This window comes from Sceloporus occidentalis, unplaced genomic scaffold (assembly GCF_023333645.1).
Source record: "Sceloporus occidentalis isolate IW3139 unplaced genomic scaffold, rSceOcc1.0.p SCAF_2, whole genome shotgun sequence".
Lineage (NCBI taxonomy): Eukaryota > Metazoa > Chordata > Lepidosauria > Squamata > Phrynosomatidae > Sceloporus > Sceloporus occidentalis.
In genome coordinates, this window is record NW_028316982.1 from 98,732,482 (window position 1) to 98,754,256 (window position 21,775).

General features: G+C 39.9%; 1 protein-coding gene across 3 annotated transcripts in view; it reads left to right on the forward strand.

The window, feature by feature from the left end:
- The window catches only part of MICU1 (mitochondrial calcium uptake 1), a 180,494-nt gene that overhangs the window by 139,344 nt on the left and 19,375 nt on the right, over positions 1–21,775 (forward strand). For all 3 annotated transcript variants that reach the window (XM_089510395.1, XM_089510397.1, XM_089510396.1), the window contains one exon: positions 6,953–7,061. In XM_089510395.1, the coding sequence (XP_089366521.1) occupies positions 6,953–7,061 (109 nt within the window). The remainder of the gene's footprint in view (positions 1–6,952; positions 7,062–21,775) is intronic.

A 21,775-nucleotide genomic window follows, 5' to 3' on the forward strand; every position in this document is an offset into this window, starting at 1 on the left:
ATCATCTCAGCTTCCAGGGGGATTTCAGGCTTGATCTCTTAAAGAACACATTTGTTTGTCTTTTTGACTGTTCACGGTATCCACAGCACTCTTATCCAGCATGACATTTCAGATGAATATATTTTCTTCTTATCCCTTTTTTCACTGTCCATGGAGGTGGAGAATACAATGACTTGGACAATTCTAACTTTGGTGCTCCGTTGTGTATCTTTGCTCTTTAGGATCTTGTCTAGTTCTTTAATAGCTGCCCTCCCCATTCCTAGTCTTCTCCTGATTTCTTGACTGTAATATCTGATTGATGTTTGATCCAAGGTACAGGAACTTTTTTACTGTTTTCTGTTTCCTCACTGTCAATGGAACAACATAGTTGATGGCAGACATAAGATTCTCAAGGTTAAGTGTTGCATTCTTCCTACTACTCTTTGCATGTTAGGTATACTGAATGCTGTATATGCTACTGAACGTCTATGTCTGCCTCTTTTCTCCGTATGTGTTGCTCCCAAATAACCATTCAGGACCTATGTCTTCTCCTGCCCCTCACCTGTTGTGCCATCAAAATATTATTTTGTTTGTTTGTTTATTTGTTTTTATTTTTTTATCTGTCTTAGGGGCAGTTCACATATCCAAAGAAGGTTTTCTTCATAGCACAGTAAACTACTTTGCATCTTAATCGTGCTACTTATAGACTAGCAGTTTTTTTAATCCACAGTAAATTAGAGGGGGTGGCACCGGCTTCAATAAGCTTTTGTTGCTTCTGTTTCTGAGACTTCTGTCTTGCAAATTACAGTTTTATTTATGCCTTCTATGAAAGCTTTTTATGACAGTATAAAAACAGAATGTAAATAAAGTAAGTCACTAAAATATGGTTGAAACAATTGACACCATTAATATCAACATAATCTAAAGTACAATAAATCGACAGTTACAAAGCAGGAGATCCATGGAAATTTCAAATAAAATAAAATAAAAAGGCTTTACTTACATATCATAATCTAAATGCAGTTGCTAGTCTCAGTTAGAGTAGGCTCATTGAATCAATGTGAGACCAGGCTGGATTTAGACTGTTTGATGTTTCTTACAATTCTAATAACATTTCAATTAATATACATAGCATTTCACGTAAGTTATCAACTGGTATAGAAGCATACAGTGTGCTTTAAATCCCTGACACAAGGGATTTCTCTCTTCATTGGGTCCATAATCTTGACCTGTGGCATCCTATTCTTTCTCTTTAACTGATCACATCCTATGGGGATGGGCGGACAGGCAGCTGCCTCACTAACCTTTCCAGTCAAGGCTCAGTGTTATAATAGTCATTTTAAGGAAGTAAAGGTTGGCAGTACTCCCTTCTGTTAATCTCCTGGGTCCCAGAAAGTGATACTGAATCCATTCATCCATCTCATGCCATACATTGCTGTAAATTGATGTCACTGAATTTTTGTTACCAGCCAGAGGAAGTGACAGTGAAAGCACTTTGGATGAAATGTTGAGGTCAAACCTCACTATTTTGTAGCTCAATAGATCGTTTTTATGACAGTGTCTCCTTTCAACCAAGCCGTTTATTTCCTCTGATTCAGTTACACTACCTAGAATCATGGGGTTGGATGAGCCATTTTGCTGAAGAACCATCTTTGCAGTGGCTCTCCTATAGAAATCATGTGCCACTGTGATATCAGTTTGCCCAAAGGGCAATAGATACTATTGAGGCGATTGCAAAGTAGATACAAAACTATTCCATATGCCATGAAGATACATTGGCCCTTTATTTGGAGAGAAGCTATCAAGATTAATTTTTATGCTTTTTGAGAATGTAATCTTTCTTCTTTTGGAGCAGAGAGGATTTTTGGAGCATAAATATGATGTTCAGGTGTGTTTCTTTAGTGATGCTTTATGACACAACTTTCTGTAGAAATCAGTATTGCTACAGAGGATGCCACATTGATTGTACAATAATATTTCCTCTTCAGGACACGTATGAAGAACTGACCTTGCACAATCTTTTCTTTGAATGGAAGCTTCCCAGAATGCTAAAAAATATATCAATGTTTCTGGTTAATGTAGTTTATTATTTTGGGTAATAGCATTGTATAATGGTCTTCAGGGAAAATTATATGTATTCAAAACTTTAGAGCAGGGCATCTGAGGCAAATCTCAGTTATTGGGCAGACTCATTTCATAGGACAGTCTAATCCTGCTTTTCAGTGGACCCAATTTCACACTACTTTCCCAAGTAGAATTGAGCGCTGTTGTTTTGAAACGTTTGTCTATTTATATGTACCAATGATTCTCAAACATTTTACCCTTGTGAACCCCCTTTACCTCTACATCCAAATATCACGCACCCTTTGACATAGTAAATTAAAATATTTTGTTTAGTGTGCATATTTTCATTCACATGTTCATGTACATTCATATTTTAATATGTCCTGCCTCAGGCAGAGGCTGCAAGTGCCCTCCTTGCCTTTTCTCTTTCCCTCCAGGACAGAAAGGCTTTGGAGAAAGGAAGAGGAAGGGGGGATCAGTGCCTCCATGTCTTGTGCCCTCCCCCCGAGCATTGTGCCCCACAATTTGAGATCCATTGTTGTACACAGTTGTGGGGAAATGGTTCTAACTTCGTTCTGTTTCTTACAGCTGTTTATGGGAAGGCGGGTATAAATGTTTATGCATGTTTGTTTTTAGCTTAGTTCAGTGATGGAAATATTGCTTTCCTTATTACCTGTAGCTCTGATGTTCCCTTTGGGTGGAAATTCCATAGTGCTTTTTTTCTCTTGAAGAAATTCACATTCTTGTTTTCTTGGTTCTGGTGGAGCTGAGCATGCTTTATTTTTTGGGGAGGAGGGGGGAAGCATCTATTTCATTCCCCCCCCCCCGGACTGTTTACTATTGTTTTCATTGGCGCGTTACAGACAGGCATAAGGGACGTCCTCAGGACGTCCTAGGTTTAAAAGGGGGCGTCACTTCTTGACGCCCCCAAGCCTAATACGTCCTGAGGACGTACAAGATGGTGGCGCCCCATCTACATGGGGGCCGCCATGATGGTGTCATGAATGCGCCACGGATGTGACGCTGTCGGGCCGTGCGAGGGCGCTTAGTGCGCCCTTTCATCAGCAGAGGAAGGAGCTCCGAAACGGAGCTCCTTCCTGGTCTTGTGTCACTGGCGCAGCCTTTAGATGGCTGCGCCCAGCGATGCAGAGGAGAAAGGGGCCAAGCGGCCCCTTTCTCCTCCTCTCCGCCGCCGCGGGGTGTCCTTGGGGCTTGAAGCCCCAAGGACACCCCTTTCCAGGCCTCGGGGAAGTGCCCTTTTGCTGCTTCCCCACGGCCTGGAAAGCAGCAGATCGGGGCCTCAGCGGCTGCCGCTCTGGCTGCTGAGGCCCCGATCCGGCGGGGAAAGGGGTGGGTGCAGGCCGCTGCTTTTTGGCGGTCTGTAACACGCCATTGTTAGCATAGCTTCCCTCTTTCTTTTATTCCAGTAAATTTATTGAAACTCAGCTCTTTTCCTTATGTGAAAGCAGAACTTAAGTTAGTTCTTTGGTTCCAAACCAGATGTGTATAATATATAAAGTGATAGCTACAAGCTACAGCAAAGAAACCTCCGCTAGCTTCTTTAAAGAGTGAGATATCTGAGACTAAACATGTATGTCTTTCAAATAGGTGCATAAACCAAAGCTCCAGTTAGCTTGTACTGCGGTTGATCACCTTTGGAAGCTGTCTCTTTCTTTACAGTTTTACAAATTGCATGAGAATCTCAGAATGGGGTGCTGCTATTGGTCACATGAAACATTTCCTAATTCATAGATGAGAAGGAGTTTCTTCTGATTCAGATGGGCCCCTTCTCTCCATCTACCATTAGATCTACCTGGCGGATGCAAAGGGAAAGTTGGTATCGCTCAAACAATATTTGGTTACTGCGCTTTAGTAGATTTCCCATTTTGAATCTTCTGTTCTGCAGTGACTGTATTTTTGTGCTGAACAAGAAGAGACTACCCCCCCCTTTTTTTTTAAAGCACTAGTGGATAAGATAGTGGTCCCCAAACTTTTCTCAGTTACCATTCCCTGCATCCCAGCCTCACAAAAGTTTCCCAGCCACCACTTCTAGCAAAAGATGTGGCTAAGGGAATGAGTGTGTGGGGCGAGATGAAGAGTAGAAGACACCACCACATGAAGCAATCAGCAAGGCTGAGCAGTGGTTTTAAGACACCCTGAAAAAATGTTTCATTCAACCCTCCTCCCAACCATGGTCCTAAAGGTTGTGCATCAATACTTTGACTGAAAGCCTCACTGCCTTCCTCTTTTCCCTTACTGCCCCCCTGCAGCCCACCTTCCCCCTCACTGCCCCCTTGATCTTTCTACCACCCCCTAGGGGACATACCACCCACTTCGGGAATCACTGGGACAAGAAATTTGAGTGTTCATGCTTAATAATGAATATTGCTGATGCTTTGTAGTATTTAGATTGCATAGATCCAATCATTTCCTTTGAACTTCTAAAGATATTTGATGATAATACAGTGCATGTCTTGAATATAAAACAGTTTTATTCAAAATGGCATCTCAGAGATTGGTATTATTCCTTGGACTTTCTTTTTTCAATTGTATAGCACATTAACTTCTAAGCAAGGCATAATTAACTAGTTTTGAATGTCGAAAAATCAATTATTCTGAATTACTTAACCTCCTCTTTGCAATATAAAAGATTTTTCCATGTCAGTAAAATTTATTAGCATGTTGGGGTTGTTTCAAAGTTTTAAAATGTTTTTGTTTTTATGCCTTGCATCTGATTCTAAAGGCTGCTCATATTACAGAAGATATTTCAGACAGTACCATTACAGCAGTCAGATGTAACAAATAACCTCTAAATTCAGTGAGCCCCTTTATTTTGATATTCTGTTTTCCTCAGGAGAGTGAATTAATAGTTTTCAATTAGTACTATATATCTAATACTTTGACATTCCCCTTTGGAGACGTTTCTTAGCATCTGGGCTTTGCTCTGCATGTTGATTTTATGGGAATCTGTTGGCTTACATTCACACCTAATGAATTACAACTTTTTCTTCTGATTTCCAACTTACTCAGGCAATGTCATTTGAAGGCCTCCATTAAAGTTTTGCTTTCTACTTTATTTTAAATAAATTTTATGCCAGATAGAGATTTAAACAGATGTAACAATATGATAGAGAGCCTGTGTGCTGTAGTGGTTTGAGCATTGGACCACGACTCTGGAGATCAGGCTTCGATTCTTTGCTCAGCCAGGAAACCCACTAGGTGACCTTGGGTGAACTACACACTCTCAGTCCCAGAAACCCCTGTGATGGGTTTGCCTTAGAGTCACCATAAGTCATAAATTATTTGAATGCATACATCAGCAACTAGAAAAATCCCTGTTTACTCAGAGGTGTGGTGAAGTGTATTTTGGAATTTGGCTTTTAGAAAAAAAGTGTTCAGTTCTTAACAGTCAGTAGTGGCATAATGAGGGGGCATAAAATAAAAATCAATCCACAAAATATACAGAAGACAATCCTGGTCTGAAGATTCAGAACATAAGAGTTTGAAACAAATCTGTCTTCCTTAGTATAATTACTTGAGCTGTGTCTCCACTACCATCTCAGTGGTTTCTAGTGAGACCATTTGCACATTTTGCATTTTGTCACTTTACTGTGTGGGTTCTCAATGCCATCTAATGTTATTTTGAGACAAATAGTTTGCACTGGTGTACAGTAATTTTATTTCAATCATTTTTCAGCCTTTTACTTCCTTTTTTAAAAGGAGTAAGAATTTTACAAGTATGCTTTTCCATGTAGCTTGCACACCAGTTGTATAGTGTTGCATAGTATTTTCACAAGAGAAATTAATGAGAATAGATACAAGCACAGTGTAACAAGAACAGGATTTCAACCATCCAACCTTACTTTCTCTGTTAAGTAGACCAGGAAGATACTGGGGTTACAATCCCACCCATAATGGTTTTCTGTATGATAAATTGAAGACAAGAATCATTACCTGGGATTTTTCAGCAAAATGCCAAGTATATGTTATATGTAATTCTCATTATATCCCTGAAGCCACTGTTAATAAGAAGAGCTGTACAGTATAGCCATTGTGTTGACCTCAGCATTTCCATATAGCTTTGCTACAACACCACCATTTCATGTCATAACTGGTGTTCCTGGCTCATGTTGACCTGATGGGTTAGGAAAGATTTAGTAAATTTTTGACCAAATGTGAAGTTGATGTGTGCTTATTGTGAATTATAGTGAGGGCAAATATCTAGGGTTGCCAGATTGGATCCTGGATGGGGCTTCTGTAATTTTAGCAGATTTTGTAGCAGGATGAGGTGTCATAAACTTATGTCATGTGGGATGAAGGTACCTCTCCTCCCTCACCTGGGAGGAGACAGCTGAAAGTTGGAGTTTAGAAATTGTGGGGGAAATTTATCTTGGTGGAGCTTGATGGTACAGTAAGACCCCATTTCATGCTAGAAATACATTCTGAGACCATTCATGTAAAACAAAAACCATAGATAATCATGAACTTTATATTTCCCACCCAAAATGAATGGTTACTTGGGAGTGTTCTCTCTAGGCACTTCTTCAACATGATTCTGTAGTAACCACGAGGGACCCACAGTAATTTGTGGATAACTGAAACAGTGTTAAATGAAGTTGCATTAAACAGAGCCTTACTGTACTTCATCTTGCTTCATGATCTTTAAAGGTTAAAGTTACAGAAGTCCTGTCTCAGATTCAGTCTAGCAGTTCTAGCAGTGCCTGGGTTTCATAAGATGTGGCAGGAGTAGGGTAGCACCCAAATTCACTAGTGTATTACCAATATGAATTTAAAACACAGTATTTGAGATACTTAATATATCCAGATACTAAACACTTCTTTTGTTTGATTTTGCCATTAAATTTCATTGGTTAACACTAAACACATGGCATTTTCATTCCTACTGCAGGGGCTGACATTTGAAGAAGTAGAAAATTTCTTCACTTTCCTGAAAAATATAAATGATGTCGATACAGCTTTAAGTTTTTATCACATGGCTGGAGCATCTCTTGATAAAGGTACTGAGCATCATAATATCCCACCCCACCCACCCAAGAGAAATTCCGTCTTCCGTGTTCCCCATTATTAAATCTTTTGTAGATTATACATTTAGTAATGTTTAGAGCAGGAGTGGACAACCATGGCCCTTCAGATATTTTTGGACTGTACCTCCCATGGCACTTTACCATGAGCTATGCTATCTGAGGAGGTATAGGCTAAAGAAATCTGGAGGTCCATCACTAGCCATGCTTATTTTTGTTTTGTTTTGTTTTGTTTTCTTAAATCTGTTGAAATAATTCTTAGATGTACTGTATAATAAAAGAAGCAGGCAGAATATTAGTCGTGAACCACTAATAAATACTTACACTCTCTACTTCCGGTAAACAGAACATCATGAAGAGATTAGCACATTCTTTAGCTGCTGGTGGTGATATTCTTCAGAACAGTATATCTGCATTGTTTTATGACACAATCCAGAGTGCCATTCATACTGTACAACTGAAATGCTATTACTCCACATTACCTGCCATGGTTTCATCTTACAGAATCTTGGTGTTTGTCATTTGGGGAAGCATAAGAGCTCTCAAGCAGAGAAGTCTGCATGCCCCTCTCCAAACTGTAAATCCTAGCATTCCTTAGAATAGCAGTTAAAGTGGAATGATAGTGCTATGTTTCTGTTGTGTGAATGGGGACCAAGTTAAGAAGGATGTTTCACAAAGAAACTTAACATACATTCTAGTATGTCATCTCATAAATATTTGTGACTAACTTGTCTCTGACTTGACCTCAATATTGCCAAAATAGGGAACAGGAATGATTGTTACCATGTTGTCTCTGGTTTTCTTTAAGTATGCTGTGTTTATATATATCCCACACACACTGCAGTGCTTAGCGTCACTCAGCTGAGCTAAATTCCACCTGAGGAAAATGTGCTCTCTGTTACAAAACCCGTCTGTCCTAATTCCAGAACCTCTCTATCAGCCTTCAAGGCTTATTGTCATGCCAAATGTTTGCGATACTTCTCATGAATTAGTGATGTCATTTGCAAAAGATGAATTTAAATTTCCTTGTGCAGACTTCTTTCCTGTGCTGGAATATAGTACAGCAGTCTTGAACTTTTCTATAGTTAAGATGCTGCAAAATTTTCAGACTGTGACTCATGGAATCATAAGTGAAATTTTCAGACTCATGGAATCATAAGTGAGGTGGATTGTAAATGTTTTAAAAACTGATATTTGCATACTTCCTGCTGATGCAAGTATTAATTTTTTTTACATTGTCCCAATTCTTTGTGTGAGTTCTATGTTGTCAGCGAATGTGGGTGTGACAGAGCTAGACGAAGCTTTTGAAGATGCAAGAAAGCTGTATTTTGAGCATCCTGAGAAGAGGGTTGGGTGCAGTTTTGAGAAAGGCAATCTCATGTTTTGTCATCTAGCTTGGAGACCATTACACATTTCTGATGATGATTAATAATCTCATTATTCATGCAGTTTCTTGAAGCATAGTGCATTTATTCTAGCTTGTACAATGTGCTCTCCTAAACAAATCAACAGCTACACTAAAGGAAGGAAAGGCTCTGCTTGTTTTTTCTTGCACAAGTACATAAGGGACAAAGGAACATTAATCTTTCCTCCAGTAATGTGTGGTATTAAAAAATGATTGTCTTGACTGTTGCAGCAGGACCTTTATTTCATCATTAAATATAAGCCATGTGCACTGTGCAAATCATTCTTAGCCCTGTGGCAACATGTTCTGTTTGTAAAAAACATATAATTTTATAAATTGAAAGGAATGGATAGGAAATAAGTCACACAAAGGAGTCTCAAGAACTGTTTGTTTTCCATTTCACATGGAAGGAGAAAGTTTTATTGATACCTAGTTATTTTCCAAAATGAATAGTATTACATGTAGGAATGGAATTGTTCATGAGGCTAGATCTTAAACAATCTGGTTTCTTACAATGAAATACAGTGTGCCCACGTTATATGTAGCTTTCAGCTTATGCACTGGAAAAAGCAATGCCTTCTGTGCGCTGCGTTCACGAGCCCCATTGTTTTTAATGGGGCTCGAGCATTTGCGGAATTTCCCTTACATGGGGGGCCCAGAACAGATCCTCTGCGTAAGGGAAGGGTGCGCTCTAACAGCCACTTAAAAAGGAAATCTGTTGAAAGCAATTACGAGGGTCATTCAATAAATACTTAGCCTACAAAAGAAAAATGAAAATTTTGGAAAAGTGGCGATTTATTTTTCAATATAGTCTCCTTTTAGCTCAATACACTTGGCCCAGCGATGCTCCAATTTTTTCAACCCATCCAAAAAATACGTTTTCCCGAGGTCTGCAAAATAGGCCTCCGTGGTGGCGCTGACCTCCTCATTCGACCCAAATCTATTCCCAGCGAGTGATTTTTTTTCAGGTTTGGAAACAAAAAGAAGTCACGGGGCCAAATCTGGAGAATACGGTGGATGGGGCAGCAATTTGTAGCCCAATTCGACCAATTTGGCCATGACCGCTTAGGTGTGAGCCGGCGCATTGTCTTGGTGGAACAGCACCCATCGCGCCGACAGCTTTCTCATGCCCAGTTCTTCATGTAAAATATGATGCACCGTTCCTTCTGCGATGCCTACAGTCTCCGCTATCTCGTGAACATTCAGTTGGAGGTCTGTCAACACGAGATTGTGGATTTTTTTTACGTTTTCCTGCATAGTAGCCGTTTTTGAGGCACCTGGGCGTGGCTCATCAAAAACCGACGTGCAGCCACGAACAAACTCATTGAACCAATTCTTGACGGTCGCCATCGAAGGAGAAGAGTCACCGTACACAGCATCCAAGTGCTCTTTGATTTCGCTGCGTGTTTTCCCTTCCAAAAACAAGAATTGAATCACCGAACGATATTGCTCTTTTTCCATTTTTGTAAAACCGACCGAAACACTTGCTTCCAAAGGCTATCAAGACAAAACAAATGAAGGAAATTTACTGAAACTTTGACAGTAGGCTTCTAAAAGAATGTACTGCACAATGGTAAAACTCTTTTGTAACAGCAGCGCCATCGGGCAGTGAGGCTAAGTACTTGTTGAGTGACCCTTGTAAGTCCCTAAAGTGATCAGTGGCCTTTATTGTACTGTACAAAATCTGTAACTGTTCTATTATCTAACAGCTACATTCCAGCATGTAAACACCATGCTTTAGATGGATTAAAAAAACATGAATTATGCTGAGAAGTTCTTTCCCATTACTAAACCACCATATGGCTCTTCACACTTTTCCATTCAGTCTACCTCTGTCACAGTGCAAGCTATATAACAAGAAGATGTTGTTCATGTCCATATGATACTCTCTTCTTTTTGCCATTATCACAAACAGATTTTTACTTTTATGGAGTTTTCATAGCAAATTTCATTTTTTTTTCTTTACAACCTCTTGTTTTTCAAAGCTGTGGTTTTTCAAAGCAGTCACATTTTCTTTAGAAGCAGCCTTCCAGAAGAAAACAGTAAGAGGAATTCAGATACATTTACACACTCTGGATAGTAGGTAGCATTTTTGCCATGAAAAGCTTTGGGGCATTTCTTTCTTACTTGCAACCCAGTCTGATATAAAGGACATACAATTTTTAAAATAGTATTTTCCATGACACCTTGCCAAATATTTGTTTTTCTTGCATAAAGGCAGCCTTTTGAAAGGTGTCCTATTTTACTTGGAAACTCACACCCAACAAGCTGGATGAATCATCATCATAAATAAATGAAATCAGACTTCAGAAGTCATAACTGTTGGTATCTGATCCATAAACTTGGATTTTTAAAAAATGGTTATTTGTTAGAATTGCAATAAGAGCTTCTGTTAATCTCAAAACAAAAATATGCACAATGAACAGATGTGAATGTGAGGGAAAATGGAAAATATCTGTTACAGTTCTGTCTCTGAAATAGAAATTTTGTATATGTCCTCTTCGTTCTCCCTGGGTACACAAAGAAATTTGCGCATATCCATCAGAAAAAAGAAATAGAATTGTACAGTATTAGGTGGACCATTGAAGACTGTGGAGACAGTAAAAGCACGAAGTATTTCTTGCTTCCAAAGTAACGTGTCCAAAGCCATTCTAAGCAAAAGAACTAAAATCTATTTATGAAGAGTCCATATGGAATGCAAGCCAAGAGTGAGGCAAGAAATGTGTCCTTGTTTAAGAGAGGCAAGTGCACAGATGAATGCACTGTGATTCTTGAAAAAATCCAGAGGAAAAGCCAAGACAATCCAGGCTCAAACATGATCAGCAAGAGCAAAGCAGAAGTATGGTTGTATGGTTTGGGATCAGTGCATGAGAGTATGGTTTGGGATCAATGCATGAGAGACAATCAGGATATCCAAAGTCCTCTGCTATTCAGGGGTAACCAAGAGAATTTTCAGTGGAGTAAGCCAAAGTCCAGGAAGTGATGGAGCAAGGACTATCAAGTAATGCCACATGGAGAATTTGGAGAAGAAGTTTGCAACAAAGGAATGGCATTGTCTAACAGTAAATCAGCTCAGCTGGACAAAATGCCCACACTGTGTTCCTTTTAAAGCTAATCAAGGCTTTTCATGATTTTTTGCATCATGCTTTAATCTACAGAGCTCAGATAGATGAAGTGACTCAGTATCTGCAGCAGTTACATAGGAATAGTCTTGCTTCTGCTTCCAGTAGTTCCAGGGCTGGTGGCTGGCCTCCTCTGGCTCTTTGGGGGCTCTCTGAAGCCTGGCTCTCCTCCTCCTCATAGGAGAAGGTTTTCTTCAGGTAGGACATGACAATCTGTATGTTGAAATCCAATCAAATGCTAGGATGCTAAAAATCTGAAGAAAGCATAAATCTGGCCAGTTGCCCATTCCACATCATCTTTGTGCTTTTTGTCTTTAATGAAGCAATCATAATGTCGTGTTGACTTGTTGCACTCATGATTTTCTGTAATATGATTTCAATATAAATTATAGTTTCCTTCATTGGAGTCCAGAAGCAGTTCTTATGGCAAAGATTACAAGTTCTTTGGAGAATGTTTAGGAACAACATCATTGAGGAAAGAGGATCCCCAGAAATCTTTTTCTTTTCTCCTTCTTTTCCTACTTCTCTGCTTTCAGGATGTAAGGAATTGCCTCATACTCACCCTGGCCAGATCCATTTATTCAATGCTGGTAGTGCCTCTCAAGTAGCCCTGCTGGTCCTACTTCCATTGGAGATACTAAAAATCTACACGGGATCTTTAGCCTATCTCTCTCTAAGGTGTACCTAGTCCCATGCTGCCCTGCAGGATATGAGTAGAATAAGTTGCAATGGACTCTTCATATTCATCATTCAGGAGACACAATAATCTCTAACAGTTATTTTACATACAGTGATGACTCCAGGTTGGAAGAAGATATGTTGAAAATCAACACTAACCTGCTGGCCCAAACTGCAAAACTTTGGGCTATGAAAAGATAGGTGCATTTCAAAAGGACGCTTTCAAACTGACAAGTATGTCATTTACTGGGGCGTTGTTGAATATTAGAAAGCCACTCTAATTTCTTTTCAAGCAGTCTTAGAAGAAATATATGCAAATGCTGTATACTCATTGCAGTCTGAGCATTTAGAAAGATCACCTTGGTTCAGTATTACAATGCTGCTGTTTCTGTTCTTCTTGACCAAATGTTTTAGTGAGTGAAATTAGTATTGCATCATATGAAGTGAATCCTTGACTTCAACACACTATCCATGCTGTCCATTGAAATCCATAATTTTCAGTTGCCATTTATTTTTTGAGGAACTGCTGTCATAATTGGCACTGACTAAATTGCTTTCTTGTTGAGGGAATCTAGTGGTATCTTGCAGAGGAGTATTTTTGCCATAGATGCAGCAGCATCTCTTCGGGGATTTCTTCTGTCTTTAGGTCTAGTGAATATAGAATTACAATCATGACCCATCAAGAACTGACAGGGCAATTTTAAAAATCTGCTGGAAACATTAATGCAATGATAGTCATAAGTCATGTTCCTACAGCTCCTTTAAAGAGAATGGTATAAAGTTTGGATTTAAGCTTCAGGGGATGCTGGAGATGTGGAGAGAAGATCGATGGTTAACATTCTTGACAGTAATGCATTTAGTACACTGACCTTGGAGAAGCTTTTAACTAATTCATTTTTATCTTTGCAAACTGAAAATTCTCTGTTTTGTTCCACAACACACATCTGAGGCCCTGCTCTGGACTCAATTATCAGTGAAGTTCATGGCTTAAAACATCAGAGAAACATTTTGTTTTTAAACTAGAGGTTGGACTTTTTTGAAAGTAGGCATCATACTGGCAGGCTCCCATCCCTGGTAAAAGAGAGAAGGACCAAAGCAGTTTTCTCCCCCTTGGAACTTCTCAGAATATTTGCTGAAGACCTAGATACAAGTATTACTTACAGCCAGAACAGGCCCATTAAATCAGTGAAATCTCCAGAAATGCTGAGTTCTAATTGAGCAGTTGCTGCAGATCTACTCTAATTGGTATTAGCAATCAGATTTCAGTCTAAATCTTCCCCCTACCCCACTCCCATTAGTAGGTGATTTATGGTAACTTCACATGATAACAAAGCAATGTATTAACTGTTCATTGTGGGGTGAAGGCCAAACAACAACAACCATTTTTGGCATAGAGGGAGGTATACACCTGTGGAAAGAAGGCAGATTGGAGTGCTGCTGACATCCAACCAGAGTGAGCCTGGCAACAGCTAAAGGGAGCTTCGCCAAGAAAAGATGCAGGCTACTCCCAGGAGCAAGTATAAATAGGCTGAGTGAGGAGTGTGGAATTAGATAGGAAATTGGATAGGGACAAAGATCTGAGTTACAGGTTTATTAGACCTTGAGGGGTTTTAACAGCCAAGGTGGCTGAGATACACTGCTGTTGGAAGGGGTTTTGAGAAACCAGGTTGGCCTAAAAAGAGGTCAAGTGTGGAAATTGAATTGGTGTGGCTGGAAAAGTTTTATGTGGAACTGTAACCTAGAGACTACTTCTAGAACAGTGGTGGCGAACCTATGCATGCGTGCCAGAAGTGGCACTCAGAGCCTTCTCTGTGGGCACATGTGCCATCACCCCAGCACAGAGTCTGCCAGAGTTTGTTACTGGAAAGTTAGAGGGATTTGGCACTTCACGATAAATAAGTGGGTTTTGGGTTGCAGTTTGGGCACTCGGTCTCTAAAAGGTTCACCATCACTGTTCTAGAATATAGTAACAGATATTGTAAATCTTTGTAACTGTTTAAGCGCATAAAGAGTGTATCAGCTCTGAATATCAACCAGAAGAGAGATACTGTAACCAACTATCTTGTTAAATAAAGGGTTTTGTTGTTGTTGTTGTTCAACATGTGGTCGCCTGAGGTATGTTAAGAAACTATTAGCCAAAAACTACCAGGGTTTAATAATACTTTTGTAGCTCAGAACACTCAAAATAGTGAATGCCCTGTCTTCCCACAGAGTGGCCCAGAGGTAAAGGAAAAGTGTGGGAGTCACTCAGGCGAGGGATCCGAGTTCAAGGGTCTCGTTGTGCAATTTGGTGGCAGCTAGGGAGGTGGCCATCACATATTGGTGGCAGCAGTGGGATAAAAAGACTAATTGTGCTGCCATCAGAGAAAAATAGTCAGGTGAGTGATACTTACCATCACAACACCCAGCAGGGATGCTCTTATTTTCATAAAAGAAAAGCACTTCATGCAATTTTTTGTGGGAATGGGGTTGAAAAACTTGGGTTGGCCAATTTTAACCTGTGAAAGACAGAATTAACGAACTGACCCAGTGAGGAAAAATAAGCACCCAGGGATAGAAGAGCACAAAATATATGACCTCCTCTGTCTATTTGACTTGTGTTTCCAATGACCTCTTCAGCTTTTATGATTCTACAGCATCCTCTGGCTGTGTGACTCATGAATGTACCCCAGTCTGGGGAAAGAGGCATTTGCTTTCAGAGAGCCTAAACTGGAATGACACCAGTTATCTAAAAGCATAACTAAGTGAAAAGGGTGGGGTGTTACTTTTTGGGACTACAGCTCCTAGAATCCGTAAACCAGCATATCCACTAGTCTAGCTGGTTGGGAGAGTGCCACAAATATGGTAAGAAAGCTGCTACTGATTTAACATACAGTGGGCCCTTGTTACTCACTAGGATTTGTCCCAAGACCACCCCATGGATACCAAAATCCATGGATGCTCAAGTCCCATTATATACAGTGGTATAGTAAAATGGTTTCCCTTATATAAAATGGCAAAATCCAGGTTTGTTTTATGGAGAGTGTGTGTGTGTGTGTGTGTGTGTGTGTGTATTGCTTGAATCTGTGGATAAATTATCTGTGGATATAGGATTGTATGTATATTTATACCCACCTGCCACCTGGGGTAGGAAGCTGAATTGGGGGCTGGAGCCCAATTTTCTACAGGCTACAGCCCCCTCAAATGCATGACAATCTATTATTTTTCTTCCATTTCGCTTCCAAAATGGTGTCTGAAAGTGATGTCATATCACTTGCTGGAGCCATTTTGGAGGGAAAACGGGAAAGGGGGTATTTGTGTGTGGGAGTGGTTCTGGTAGGGTTTGAGGAAGGGAGTTTGTGCATTTACATCCATTGGGGAGTTGGGTGTGATTTTTGAGGGATGGGTTTGAATTTAATTTTTTTTTAATTACAACTTTTTGGGAGCTTTGATAGGCTTTGGGGAGTGATAGGGTACTTCAGATGTTGGAGTTACACGTGGCCCACAGGCTGCACTTTCCCCATCCCTGATGTACTCAGACTTCCAGTTAAAACAGCTACTTGTACATATGACTTTTCAGTCTCAAAAATATTTGGGGCTGCCCTAAAAATTAATGAAGTTTACAAGGGGGAGGCAATGAGAAAGGAATTGGCCAACCTTTAGAATTTGAATGAATTTGTTACATACCACATTAATTCTCAGTGGGAATGCTATCATACATTATACCTTTATCTGGAAATGTCAAATAGGAAGGATGAATATGTATAAACAGGCTGGAAATGTGAGTGGTATTGCCAAAAGATTCCCAGGATAGTCAGTATTTCCTGCTGACCCTGAGAGATAAGACCCCTGCTGCGATTAGCAGCTTACACACTTTAGTTTATGTTCTTAAAGCTTCATCATCTGGCTGGAAACATTTAAGGCCTTTTGGTGTATAGGGAATAGCTTATACAGTAGATTTGATGTGTTAGCTTCAAAGATACAATAAGAATTTGAAGAAGGGAAACTGACATTTTGTATTGATTCACAGTGCGTACCAATGTAAAGAAAGGTGTTACATGTGTTGACAGTCTCCTGTCAGTGATGGAAAGTAAGTTTTAAATATACAGCCTATAAAACAAAATGCAAATAGATTTAAGTTTCAAGTTGGCTTTGATATTAAGAGATTGATGCTGAACTAAAAAAAAAAGCCTTGAATGTTAAAATGTTTGTTTTATGAAGAGCTGTCTCTAGAGAAACCTGCTTTTGTTTGCTAAATCCTGAAAGCCTCTCTGTCTTGGGGCTCACTTGAATTTATCTTTGCCATCAAGTCTAGGGCATGATTTAAGAGAGTGTGCACAAACATAAAAAAATCAAATTGCTGTGGGATTCATTATTGCTGTTCAGAAAAAAAAATAACAAAGCTGTCAAAAGCGTGTAAATAGATGGGGACAGAAAAGAAGCAAGAAATTATCTTAGCACTGAATGAAACTTAGATAGGAGGGTATCTAGCAACCTGACAGCTAAGTACAGAAGTGCATCTATCATTTAATAAATATGAAAATCAAGCAAAGGGAATACTGTGCAGTTCGATAAGAGAGGTTGTTGCGACTGACATACGTAAGTGCTAATTAAAACTATAAAAACCATGACTGTGGAAAAAAATAAACTCTAATTGACTAAAAGCAAAGATAATTCAAACAATGTGCTACATCATTTGAGGAGGGGTAATTAGACTTCAGCAGAACATTAGTGAGTTCTTTTTACTTAAGGATTTAATTATCCCAAGATATTTTACAGCTTGGTTGTATTCTGCTTACCATATTGGGCTGCATAACATGAACACAAATGTGCACTAGCAACTGAAGGGCCATCCTGTCCCTGGCAAGAGGGATAAATAGATCTGTCCAGGTTGGTAAAATAATACCCCAGTTCTCTACAGAAGCACTGAGGCAAAAGGGATGTACCGATATCTCTTGGAATGTGGCCCATTGCATGTTGTTCTCTGAAGTTACACTGAACTTTTGGAATACTGGCAGAACAGTGCTAACATTGATGCCCAAACACAGAGCACAGGCTTTGTTTATGGCCCAGAGTAGTCACAGCCTGTCATTTTATGGATGGACACAGTGTGCACATCAGTGAGATGTGACAAAATGCAAAATTTGTTTGCTTGTATTTTTCAGTGAGTAATTTTTTTTATTCTGGCAAAATACATGAAACAGGTACAGCAGCTTTTCAGCCCCTGGCATTGACTGGGTGTCAACAGGATATCCATATGCATGTGTACATGCGTGCGTGCACGCACGCACACACACAAACACACACATACATTTCAGCAAGGTGTTAGGGAGTTCGTACCATTTCCTTCCCATCTACTGAGAAATGGTGCCTCTGCCATCCCTGAGTGAGTTCCATGGAATCTCATGTTAAGGAAAATGCAACATGGGACATACAGTAATAGAAATAAAATATGTATGTGAAAGTCACAATGACTAAGCAAGAGCAATTAAGAAGCTACACAGGTGAAAAAGCTAATGTAATTTAGAAGTCTTGAAAGTCAAGGACAGAATTATAGAATGTACAATTGGAAACACCTGAGATTCATTAAAGGTAAAATGATGAAATACTTGGGTTGGTCTTAAGTGTGGGTTGAACTATGTGAACCAATCAAAATGAATGTACACACCCACTGGGTGGAAACTGACTAGTGGGTGGTGATTAACAATGGCTATAATAATTGCAATGTTTGCCAATGTTTTTTGTTGGGTAGTTGGAGTAGTTTGGAGATATTGTGGAGTATTGGAGATTGTGATTTTGTAGGGCATACTGTATAGTATTTGTATATAGTAGAATAAAGTAGATCTTTTATATAAGACTACTGAGTTGTCTGGTGTCTTGAGTGAAGATACAAGAGCCAGCAGAATCCTGGAGAGGTTTGGAGACATCTGAGGAAGAAGAGTGAGAAGGCTTGGAGAGTTTGTCAGGGTCTTCAGCCTATTCTCTGAAACTCTGCTGCTTTGAAGAAAAACATTAACCACTGACCAAAGCTGGTCAGCTCTGCTGCATAACAAGGTGGTGAGTTAGAGCCAGAGGTGAAGAGCTACAACTCCCATCATCCCTGACATCTCAGGGCCATGGAAGTGCATTCCCAACCCAAAATGCACACATCACTAAAGTAGATGTTCTAAAATCCCTCCAGCTTTTAGGGTGAATAGAGAGTAGGATCACAGGGTGTGCAGTCATGGTGAAAACTAACATATTATATAACAACAAGGAATCTTGTGGCACCTTAAAAACTGGCAGGTTTCATCTGGTATAAATGTGTGCATGGACTGTAACCCACTTCATCAGATGTCTGTACTGCGCAGCAGTAGCCAGTTTAACATTGTGTAGTCTTCCAGAATACTTTTACTGAATTTCTGTTGAAATTGAATTTCTGTTGAACTCAGGTATCTTCATCATGGGCCCTTTCACACTGTGCAAGTACTGTATAGTGTCATTATTCCACTTAAACTGTTATGGTTCCATCCTATCAAATCCTAGAATTAGGGAGGGGTATCTAGAATTTCCAGACAAAGAGCTCTAGAGCATCACCAAACTTTAAACAGGGTGCACACATGGCAGTTAAAGTAGAATTACAGTGCTATAATTGTGTTGTGTGAAAGGGACCCAGATGTCAGGATAAATAACTAAAGTTAGTCTAGGATAATTTATAATGGTGGGTTACAGACCGCCATTAGGGACGTCCTGAGGACGTCCCAGTTTGAAAAAGGGGCATCTCTTCCAGACGCCCCTAACCCTATCATGGACAGAGTCCGTGACAAATGGCGACGGCTGTTCCACACGGCCACCGCCATATTGACGTAGAGGACACTGTGCATCCGCACGTCGCGTCCCAGAAGTGACGCCGCGAGTGCGCGACTAGCGCCTCGCAGTGTCTCTTCCAGGGCCCAGGAAGGAGCGCGATTTCCACGCTCCTTCCTCGGAGCGTCCGGGAGCTGTGCAGTTTGGCCGCTGCGGCTCCCGGACGCTGAAAGCGGAGGCAGAGCCAGACCGCCGCAATCCGGCGGTCTGTAACACGCCAATGCTTCATATTATATTGCACATAGTTGGCAGAGATGTGTATTGTTAGTATCTACATTTTCATTCTAACATTCAGATTGCTTGAAATATTAAGTTCATCTTAATGCAAACTGAAACATATGATTTTGACCATTTCTCCACAGTTGTATGAACTGAATACCTTTCTCAGGTATTGTAGACAGAGATATTGTATGTTCTTTATTTTGTTTCACTTGCTGAAAGAGTTCTGATTGCAGCCTTTGGTGAAATATATTAACATCCAGAGTGTCTTGGCTAATTTGTTCTATTTGTATGCATGGCATGCTTCCTAAAGTGTTTTGGGAGAAAATTTTATACCACACTGCATGTAATATAAAGTTTAATGGATTGGAATCTGCTCCACACATGTCCCTTTGACCTTTAAGATCATTTTGTAGCTGCAGATTATTAATTTAACCACCTTTAAAGCACCTTTAAAATAAACATTTAGGTTAGCAGGAATTATTTCAATATTCTTAAGCCTCCACTACTCTCTTCTTCTCCCCCCCCCCCCAGTCTTTTTTTAGTAGAAAGAAATATGGTGCAGATTGGATCACCCTTGACAGAACTGCTTAGAAAAAGGTTTTGTATTAAGTTGGCAACACAGAAATACTCCTGGGGCTGCTGCCTCCACTGTTCATTTCAGCACTTCATTTCATTGCTGCTTTTTGTTGTTGTGTATCCACCAGAGACCCTAGAATTGGTTTGTTTTTTCTGCCTGCAGAAATCCAGGTTGTGTAAAACAATACATCTCAAGCTATCTAAGGTGGCAGACCAGCATTTACTTTGTTCCAGTTTACCGAAAACTGATACCATATTTGTGTCCGTTGTCTACAATTATATTTTTTTCTTTCCTGGAAAATTGGTTTGTGGGCCAGCACTAGTCCTTGAGCTCCCACTTTGAGTGGCACTGGATATCTCTCAGAATAGTTATTTCTCTCAGAATAGTTATTTCTTCAGCTAAAAATATCTATGGCGCTTTTTCAGGGCTTCTCCCCATGCCTAATGTTGGAATGAAATAAATTACCAGAGGATTGGCTATGGTATGGTATAAACTAATCTTATAGTATGAATTTACTACTGCGTTAATCTCCTGCCAAGATGGTGGGGGGAGCAGGCAAAGTGAAGACAAAATACAGATGATGATGATCATCATCATCATCATCAACATCATAACTTGAACACCAGTGTTGCTGAAACCAATGAGCAAGCTGGCTCTTTATGAGGCCAGGAAACCATACTTCAAGATCCTCTTTAGGCCTACTGCTGTTCAGGGGCTTTCTTTCTGAGTTGACTGCATTCTCTATAGCTCTCCCCTTCAGCCAAAACTAAATTGTTTTGACCTCATGTTCAGATCTCTCATGCACTTGAATTCTGACAGTTAACTACATTAGTAAGCAAGCTGTAAGCATTTCACTTGCTCGTAGGTCCCCAGTGGTTACTGCCACAGAACAAAGGTGATAGGCCTATAGTTTTGTGTATCAAAAATTGCCTATTCCCAGATGCTCTCTGTTTTTGTCAGCTCTAACTACTGTATGTACTTATGTACTTTTGTATAAGCCTAGAAATTTTAGTCAAAAATTTGAGCCAAAAAACCTGGGTTGACTGATCTACAGATCAGTGTAAGTATTATACCTTAACTCTTATCACAAAAGGAACCAACTCCTTCTCTAAGTACAGTGGCAAAAGGTGAGAGCTGTCTACTGTCTCCACTGCTGCAGCATTTTCTAGTCTTTTTGAATGCCTCGGTGGGAAAAAGTTGGCAGTGGTGACTCTTTGGCACTTCTCCCCAAATAAATGCAGAGAGAGTAGACATGTATGAATTTTCTTAGCCCCACCTGTGCCTGGCCACTTCACAAATATTGCACAGCTTTGTTCATTCCTTATCCATTCAGCCCATTATGACTGCCAGAATTTTGTACATTCTTTGGCATCATTTTTCTTGGGTTTGTCCTTTACATCTGTTGTTGTTGTTGAGTGTCTTCATGTCATTTCTGATGTATGGTGACCCTAAGGTGAATTTATCACAGGGCTTTCTTTGTTACATGCCCATAGGTTTTCATTTTCACCCTCAGAAAACCCTGAGGGGTTGCCATGTGTTGGAAATGATTTGAAGGCACACAACACCAACAAAGTTTTACTCTTGACTTATCCATGGCTTGTATCAAAATTCATCATTTTGGCCCCAAAACCTGCCCTTGACTTTTATATGAAGTTGACTTATACACAAGTATTTACAATAGCCTAAAGAAATGGAAGGACTCCTCAAATCACTTGTGTGTTTTTAACTAGCTTTGGTGTTATTTCTTAACACCACTTCATAAAGTCCTTGACCACAAATGTACATGTGGTTATTTTGTCACTTTTAGTTTCTGTGAGACCAGTGGTTGACAGAAATAGTGACATAAACTCCTTAAATTTGA